General features: G+C 36.9%; 1 protein-coding gene across 1 annotated transcript; it reads left to right on the forward strand.

The window, feature by feature from the left end:
• Nucleotides 1–2252: 2252 nt before the first annotated feature.
• LOC148957224 (phospholipase B1, membrane-associated-like) lies at nucleotides 2253–6157 on the forward strand. Its single transcript, XM_089115659.1, has 4 exons — nucleotides 2253–2811; nucleotides 3594–3996; nucleotides 4239–4436; nucleotides 5611–6157. Exons 1-4 carry the CDS (start codon nucleotides 2253–2255, stop codon nucleotides 5960–5962), a joined length of 1512 nt encoding a protein of 503 aa, XP_088971785.1. The 3' UTR covers nucleotides 5963–6157.
• The last annotated feature ends 3714 nt before the right edge of the window (nucleotides 6158–9871 follow it).

Here is a 9871-nt window from a genome sequence, read left to right on the forward strand (position 1 = left end):
ACGGTTCTGATCGCAGCTTATTATAGAACAGTTGCAAAAGCATCATCTCAAGGAATTTATTCATAAGGTGATTTCCATCAACAAGCACCGGCACCAGACTCAAATTTGGTGGGCTGAGATGGGTATGACGGAAATTTTTTTATGCCACGCCTTCAAGAACGTCCGGAAAATGCACCTTTTAGAAACATTTGCTTCTTTCAACTTGGAACGCCAGCCACATCTTTTGAAAATTTCAATGTTAAAACCAAAAATTTGAATGGAAAGCTTGATGATAAAAGCGATAAACAGTCAACAATAATTCTGGAGCTAGAGAAATTATTGAATAGTTTATAGTTTAGTTCTAACTCTAGGGTTTTCTTTTTATCGAAAGGGCAAACAAGACATAAATTGCATATAAAATGTTCAAGCTTATTAAATCTTAGATACTAAAAATGTTCTGGCAAAAATATTTCGTACAGCTAACTTTTGGCGTGATACTTCAATTTCTTTTGTTTTCATTGAACTTTCTTACGCTGTTTCACCATACGATCACCATGTTTTCCTCCCGGCTTTGAAGCCTATCTGTTGGCGGTAGTGTGCAGAATACATTTTTGCCTTGACTTTTCAAGGAGTTTCTGTCATTTTGTGAAACAAGATCATGTAAACCATTGAAAGTTAATAAACAGCTACCGATATCTCAAGTGATCAATGCACTCTTTTTTAGATACCAATACCATATACAGGGCCCATGCCACAAATTTGAAAGTGGGGGTGAGGCAAGGCTAGCAAAAGTAGAGGGCCATGGATCTTTCCCCTTTTACTGCAGCTTTAACTAATTGATTCGCAAAAAAGCGGGATGCCATGGCCACCCTAGTCCCCCCAGTCCCCCGGTCCACTCGGTCCTCCTGGTGGCGTGGGCCCTGCTATAACAATTTTCCAGCCTTGATATTTTTCAGAAATTGCTCTGTATCTTAATTTCGAGCTGAGTTATGATGAATGCTCCTCAAATGGACCGGGTCAGAGTACCCCAGTCTAAAAATAGCACTCAGGGGCAAATTTGAGTTGGGTTTGACCCCTATCTTTTTCAGCGCATAAAACTGGGTAGGTGTGCAAAATTTCATGCTGGTATCACGATTTGCATGATTGAGCCTTTTTTGTGACTTAAGAGTCTCCACTAGGAGTAACCCTCTGGCCATTTGCTAATGATTCTGATAAAAAGATATGATTCCTTGCCTGACGTTAGTAGGTATGGGTAAGAACAAAATTAGATGAAGCAGATGTTTCTATGGCTCTCTGTGCTACTGCAGATTCATGACAGGGAATCCATTTTACTCCAGGAACTGCGGCTTTAAATTAAAGGCAGACCGGCCATAGTGTGAGCTTGGCTAGCAGTAGGTAAGAATCTATCTAACTGAATAGTATGAGGGGTTTAGCCCTGTGGTCCATTCTATGGTGCAGTCCCTGTGCTCAGGAGTGTAGTGCTAACAATATAACAAGGAAGGCTTCTGGGAAGAATGTTGCTAGAACAATAGCAAAAGTAGCAATTGGCTACTTTTTGCGATCAACAAGGGGGCGCTCTTGATAATTATTGTCTTGACAATGAACTGTCGTAGCGTACTTTTCTAGATTTTGCAGTATCAACGTGTTTTATTCCAGCGTAAGAAAGTTAGACATTGGGTCATCTGACATGAAGCTCTCAATTTTGGGAAAGGTCGTGCTGCTTTACATCACCGGTTTTTGTTTATTAAAACGTTTGGACTGAAATTGGCCTTATCAATCATAAGATATTCAAGGTTATTAGGTGCACCTTTATTTCGAAAAGAATTGAGCCTGAAATTTACAAAACTGACAGCAAATTTTTTAACTGAAATTCAGTTTCCAAACTTTTCATTTCTATTCAAGTTTTGGTTTTTGTTTGAATTTAGATACTAAAATTGTGAAGGCAGAAAGGCCCTCACTTCATTTTTGGAAAACATGGATGAATAAAAATTGACCTATTGGACAAATTCTGCTTGCTATTTCACAAATTATCTTACAAAACCCATCTTAAAGAGAGCAAAGGTTAGAGTTTGAATTCATATTAAATTTTATAAACCTTTATCGCAAATTCAGCCTCTTTTTGACGCTAATTTTGACTCGAGACCGAATGACCCAAGCGTGCTCATTCAAACTGTGCTCTTTGGCTTTAAGCTACTGGATGTGACCTGGGTCCAAGTTTTTCTGCTTAAATTGGGAAAAGCGCTTCAGTTAGCAGGGAGGTCTTCCAGAGCAAGATGAATGATTTATACCAGTTAATTTTGTACTACTCTTTGCTGTTCGTACCTGTTCTAGGATGGAAAAGCTCTGCAATTTTGCCAAGGAGTGTGAGAAATCAGAAGAAGCCGATTGATGATAACTTTTACAAGTTTTGGAGGCGTTCAGTTCTTGATGGGCTCATAAAATATGACTACGACACCTGGTTTGCACGATTTTTGGAATTTCCTCCTTCACTCGAAGCAACTGTGGGCACAGAATTCAATTGTCCAGCAATTCAATCTCACCTTCAACCATCAAGCGTACATCGTTTATTTCCCGGAGACATCAACGTTGTTGCTAGCATTGGAGATTCAATGACTACTGCTTTTGCCGCAAGGTCAAAGAGTGTATTTGATCTTTTCGTCGAATTTCGAGGCATTTCGTGGAGTGCTGGAGGCAAAGGAAAACTTGAAGAAGTAACCACACTGCCGAATATCATAAAAAAGTACAACCCCATGATTTCTGGATTCTCAACCGGAATGACGCCTGTTTCTAAACGAAAAGACAACGGATCTGGGAACAATTTTGCAAAGTCAGGTACGAATTTTCTGTATAGGGAATAGATAATCAAAAACTCAAGGCGACATCATAAAATAAAAGTTAGCTTGACTTTATCATGAATCCAAATGTTTCTGGTATTATTTTGCCGGCTGTTTTCCCAAATCTTCTTATCCTTGATTATCCACTGATACTTTTCATAAACTACAGTATAAAAAATAATACTGTTAACGCCTAGTTATAGTTTCAATGAATCATATTAACTGGAGAAGTAGATTTAACTCTTTTTTTCTTCGAGTGTCCCATCTTTTACCTTAAATTTGTGAGTTGACCCTTGTTGTTAATGTGGAAGTTGCTTTTCATTGAAAATACTTTTCAACTGGCTTTATATTAAAAACATACGATTTTTATTGATGCTTCCCTTGTGTTTATAAAATTTCCATGCAAAACTTTCGGTAATCCATAAAGATTTGCAAACCGGTTTCAAATTTTCCTTCCATTTATATTTTTTTTCTAGCTTCGATTTCACTTGGATGCCAATGTCAATTTAAAGATTGAAATGGTTATAGATTTGAAGTGTAAATTGAATTATCAATCGTACGATACTACAGTCTCTGCAGCTTTTACTCCGAGCATCTGCATTTTTGAGAAGAGAAGTGGGGGGGGGGGGGGGGGTAATGGAAGCTTGCTGTATACAAGCTTGCATGAATCATTAATGGTTCCTTGTGGCAATCTCTAGAGTACCTTAATCCTAAAACTTGCATAATTGCTTTATAGTTCCCTCTAATGTATTTGGTTTTACCATTTTTTTCTCTTGACAGGGGCAACAGCTGAGTCTTTGAGTGAACAGGTGGAAGAATTGGTTTCCATCATGAAGGAAAATAGAGAAATCAGCTTTAAGAAAGACTGGAAGCTTATAACAGTTTATATTGGTACTGAAGATTTGTGTCTGGCGTGCCATGATCATGATTTAGGCGCACGTCATTTCATCAAAAGAGTATCACACACGCTAGAGAAAATTCGAGAGAAAATTCCTCGTGTTCTAGTAAACATTATTCAGGTTTTTGACGTTACCAAGTACAATGCACTAACGGGCTCTTATTGCCAAGCGTTTCTGAAAGTGTCGTGTCCGTGTGCTGTCGGTGGATATCGCCAACGTGCTTTGGTATCAAGACTTGCCAGCCAGTACTCAAGTTTATTGAAAAGATTAGTCAATTCTCCAAAGTAAGCTTATATTAAAAGTGACCTATGGTTTGCAATATAGTTACGTGTGCTTAGAAAAGATAGGGGTGAACTAACTCCGGGTACTGTCATACCTGATTTGTTTGGACATATAACTCTGCTCCTAATTAAGTAGCGTTTTCTACCCTGAAGTTTGTCTGAAGAGAATACAAAGTTTAGAAGAAAAGCTTACTTTTAAATAGTAAGCACACTTTTAAATAAAGCATGCTTTCCTGATTTTCTAGATACAGAGATACCCAAGATTTTGCAGTTGTCCTGCAGCCGTTTCTGTCTCATGCCGCACTGCCAAGAAACTCCATGGGGAGGGATGATTATTCGTACTTCGCGCCAGACTGTTTCCATCTCTCCGCAAAGGGTCAGGCTGCAATGGCAACGGCCCTTTGGAATAGCATGCTGCAGCCAGTTGGTCTGAAGATGAATGCGTGAGTAATCATGATCTAAATAAAAGGGGCTGCACCAAAGAGGAAGGGTGCGGTAGGATGAGATTGAAAATTACTAGTACACTGCCGTTGCATTTTTTAGTAACATATGCCCCTAATAATTGACAACCAAACAACTCCCACCTTGCTTTCTACCCTATCCGACACCACTTTGAAACTCAAAGCCACCTTGAATAATGTCCCATGTTCAAATTAATATCTGAAAGAGAAATGCCGGGTATATATCGGCCCATAAGACCGCTGGCTTTTTGTAAATGCATCTAAAATTTTAACTTATTTGAGGCGATGCTTGTCCAAATCTTAATCATTTTGGAGCAACATTTGTAAGATTGTCTTTTAGAATAGCTGTTAGACCTGGTATTTTACTCTTAAAACTAGAACAGTAATCTTGTACCAAAGTTTAAATTTCTCTTTTCAATTATAGCATTCTTTATTGCAGAGTTTACTTAATCTTCCTTTCTCCGTTTTAGAATAAAGATTTGTTTTCCGCTATTTTTTGCCGAGCTAAATAATATCAGAGCACTTAAATAATATAAAAATGCACTGCTGACTTAGAAATAACGCAACAAGAATCAATAGATCGTAAAATTGCATATACACTCATTTTTTTATAAGAAACAAAGGTCGATGTTGAGTACTCCAGTTTCTTAATGTTCTGGAAATTTCAATACTCACTGTTTCTTAAGAGTTTCTTAATTATGATGTCATGAATGATGTTATGAAATCTTTGTGACCTTTTTTAACACGTCAAGAGATTCGCTTCCGTTCCGATGCTGTATTTAGATGTGGGAAGTACATTTTCATCCCTTGTGTCTTAAGTTCTAGGCCAACAGGGCAATCTTGTTCTTGGATTTTACAAAATTCATTGTTCCCAGCTTTATCACGATTTACTAGTTTCTTAATTTTTATTTGCTCCGAGTACTGAAGTTTTGTTAATCTTTTCTGACTGTCCAGTACTCGTTTCTTATAGTCAGTTTCTTATAAAAAAATGAGTGTACATCCGAAATCATAAGTTTGAAATTATATCATAACTACTATGTAAAAAATTCAGCTTCTGTTTGAAGCTAAGATGATGAAAGGGCCTTGCAGTTTTTCAGATATTTATTGCTATCTTCCTGCAGTTATAAAATTCCCAACACAATTTTTCGATTTTCAGCTTGAATTTCAACGACAAACTGGGATGTCCTCGGCCAGATTTCCCGTTCATATTCACTAAAACGAATTCAAAAGAATACCTCTCCGCCAGGCCACAAATGAATTCATTGAAATGGGATGAGCTAAGCATGAACAGGGAAAAAGTTTCAGAAAGAGAATCAAAAGAGAAAGGAGAGGCTGAAAGAGAGGCTGGCCCACAATCACTTGCAGTAGCCATTGGAAGTGGCTTCGCAGTGGCAGCAGTTGCAGTTGCTGTTGTGATATACGTTGTAAAGAAGAGAAGAGGGAGCAGTCTGCTAGCCGGAGAAGCCACTCGCAATTACCAAACTCTTGGTGATGAGACAAGACTCTAATAGATTTACTACACATGTATGCTTTGAGAAAAGTTTTTCTACAAACTTTGTTACCTGTATCTAACTTAGTTAAATCTAATTAATACTGTTTGACACTTAATGTAGCTGTAGTGACATTTTTGTTTCGATGTAGTCCAGTTTGAAGATGTAGCTCTAATATTTAGGTTTGTCTTTTTCTACATAAATTTTTTAACTTTTGGTGCTTTGCTGTGATTTCTAACTCTTCATTCTTTTTCTGAATATAGATATCAAACATTTTGAACCCCCTAAAAACTATCAGTACTACAGAATCGCACTGAGTGGATAGCAAACGTTTACTATCTGTATCTTAATAAAAAAAGACGTTTCTTTCAACACGAATCATTGCAAACAATCCTGAAGCACAAATGTAGGTGCCAAACGTTGTATTCAGTTATATTCTTGAATCAGGTATTGTTGGTAATCCACGGTTGTTGAAGGAAAGGACCTTTTCAGGAAGTACCTCTTAGTTATTTTGCAAATATTGAGAGCTTTCATAGATTTTGCACTTACTGGGTGCATCTTCAACAAAGTGCTTTTGAGCTTCTTCAAGAAAGCAAGGCCCATCGCAGCTTTTACCAGCCACTTTGCTTATGATGTTCCGAGGATGGGGGAAAGTCTTATAAAAGAACACAATGAGAAGGAATCCAGGCTTACGAAAAATAATGAAACGTATCAAGGCTGTAGGAATTGATTGAGATCGGATTAAAACAAAGAGTTTAAAGTTGAGCTTAAAGTTCAATAGGAGAAATTGCAACAGTAAGACAAATGCTTCAACACATAATTGTTTCAGAAAAGAGAACAGCTAGCCAGAATCATCAGGCCCGTCGAAACCGAAGGTGGGCTGAGGGGGCTGGAGCCCCTAATAATTGTATTATGTTTCTTTAATAACGGTGTACTGAATGAGAAAGAAAACAATGGGCAGCCCCCCCCCCCCCCCAATATGAATTTCGTTCCGACGGCAGTGACTATAAAAAATGTTTGTCCTTCTTCCAGACAATTGAAAAAGCTCCTCGGATAACAAAGATATACGCTTTGTTTTGGTGGGAGAAAACAGAATATCTGGTGTGTTCTGCAAATTCGATTTGTTATTTAAATTTCTAAATATTCTATTTTTCTACCTCAAACTAAGAGATCGTTGCCACACTTTGAAAGGCTGAGTTCTTTGGTTGATTTTTTTTACTTAAATGTCATATATGGGTTAAACACACCCAAAGTTAGAGTTTAGCGTAAATGATATTTATCCCATGAAATGCTTAAGGGTGGAAATGATGTCGTTTTATTTAAAGCTGAGTACTGAATTCAAATTTTAATTAGTTATTATTTCCATTTGAATAGATACATACTGGTTCCCTATTTTCAATTCTTCTGCTTAAGTCAGCTGTCCAACGTTGAAGAAAACACACCAATGTTTTTCAACTTATTTTTCTCTATATCGGGACGTTATGGTATTTGTGAATTCAGAGGCCATCCAAATATGAGTCCAAAAATGCTAGCACAAGCAGTTATTGATGGTGAATCATGAATAATAAAGCATTTATTTCTCTATGGCTCGTTCCTTTAAAGCTTGAAAGTCAAGCCAAAGCTTTGAAGGACAGCTAACTAGGAATGATTTCCGAAGTCCGGTTTTCAGACTATCCAGACTGGTAAATATCCGGAGCCCGGTTCATATTATGTTGTACAATTGATCTTTTTATGTGAGGCTATATATTCAAAGATGTAGAAGCAACAGACACTGATATTATTAAGGTTAACAATGGCTTAACGGTACGAGTTTAAAAAGGACTTTTGAATGCTAAGGAAACTTTAGGGGAAAGCGACTGCCAAACCTATATTAATTCTGATGCCACAAATATTACCCAAACCTGGCTGATCTGTACTTTATATTTAAGACACTGCTACAGACTTTATAAACCTGCCTTTGACACTTGGTCAAGGATGTAAATTTGAAATATTTTAGAATAATTCTAGACGATACTGCAAAGCATGGACAACGAGCCATTGTGCACCATTAATGTTTAATCGCCAGCGCACTGCACGATGCACCTGCCTTGAGACAAAGGATAATTTTGATATTGACAATATCAGGAAACATGCTTGGGCGGACCATTTGCTGCATCATGGGGGTTCTAGCATTTGCTGTTTCGTCAAGGCAGGTCAAACGTGTTCGCAAATAAAAAGCCTCCTGGGAAGGAGGCGTAAACGAGGAAGAAGCTGCGGAAAAGTGTTTTATAGCAAAGTTACTCAAGAAAACAACAATTTTCCAAATTATATGGATACTAATGCAACAGAATAACCTTTTTATCTTCATTCTGCAAAAAAATGTTTGGACGCAATAAAGGCAACCTGAGAAGCAGAGTACGGGAAAGACTTCGCAAAGCAAATAGCATTCAACCCAGAGAGATGAAGAATAGTCCTTTTTGTTGTACATCAATCCTTTCTTCCAATAATATTATTCAAAGGCCTTTAGTTTGATCTCTAATGTCAACACAAATTCCTTCATCCACAGTTGCTTTAAGGAATTATGCTTACATCCCTTCTGGAAATAAATCAATCAAAATATTTCAAACGTGCTTCGAAGCTAGGAACTTTCCGGCTATTCTGAAGTAACATTCAAAGTCAAAACTTTAAGAGATAATCGGATAAAAAAGTCGAAATTAGCCATGGGTACTAAAGAATCTGAAGATAGCACACCAAACGAAAACATATCATACTAAAGTACACTCGTCTTAGCAGAAAAGTTGGGTGGAATGATTCAATGTAAGCGGTAATTCATATCAAGTTGCGAACCTTAAGTATTGTGAGAGAGAGATTGGTGCAATAGAATGTACCCGTGAAACTTTAATTTGCAACAAAATACCACCTTAATCTATTCATCAAAGCATGTACTATTGGAACGATGGGTGACACCACTCCAATCACTTTTGTAGCTTATTATTGTAATATTTGTTTCTCTATTTAAGTGTAAGTCTTAGGGTTGTTATGCATTTCCATGCTCCCTAGGCTTTTGTATTGTAATTATTGTCGTTGTAAATTTTCATGAGAATATAAATATAAAAAAAACCATGTACTTCTCTGCCTCAGTGCGCTGAGCACATATATAATATACCATTCTTCATAGCATCCTTATCATTTTTTTCTCGTTTTCAGAATTTGTTTTATTTTTTGTTTCCCATTCATATAAAAGAATTTTCGTTTGCTATTCTAAATTATCTTGCATTCACAATTGCAATTCTCTGTCGATGACAAACACCTATTGAGTACCACTTTAAGACAACTCATTCAGCTATTTTACAGACTGCATTAGCATATCGTCAATTTATGTGAGCAGTATATATAACTTGAAACAGTACATAGAATAGTGCATATATTGAATTTTGGGTACATGAAAATGAAGAGATAAAAACTAGGATTCACTGACAGTGGTAACGACAGATGCGATGCACGATTTAGGCCACAATGCACTTTTTCCAAGAAGTTAACTGTTAAGCTCAAATGGTTTGAGAAAGACCTTTCAGCATGTGTTAGATTATGATATTTCTTCAAGTTTTATACAGGATAGAAAGATCTTTGTGTGCTATGTCCCAATGTACTTCTAACATGTTTCGAGCGAAAAACATATTGCGCTTACAGTGAATCTAGCCGCGATTGAATTGCGATGCAGAAGATTCGATCTACAGATTTGAAATACATTTGTCGTCAATTGCCTATGCTGATTGATTTTATCTTATAAACGAAGGTTAATCCTGGTCATCTGAAAATCTTTAAATTTCATTTAGTATACATGTGAGTAAAGCTTCATCTAAGGACATTATTTTAATGAATGTAAAAAATAAAATTGACTTCATAATGGATGCACTAATGTTATTTGTAGATATACTGATGTTCTGA

The sequence above is a fragment of the Rhopilema esculentum genome, unplaced genomic scaffold (assembly GCF_057945365.1).
Source record: "Rhopilema esculentum isolate cy_ngs unplaced genomic scaffold, ASM5794536v1 HiC_scaffold_36, whole genome shotgun sequence".
Classification (NCBI taxonomy): Eukaryota; Metazoa; Cnidaria; class Scyphozoa; order Rhizostomeae; family Rhizostomatidae; genus Rhopilema; species Rhopilema esculentum.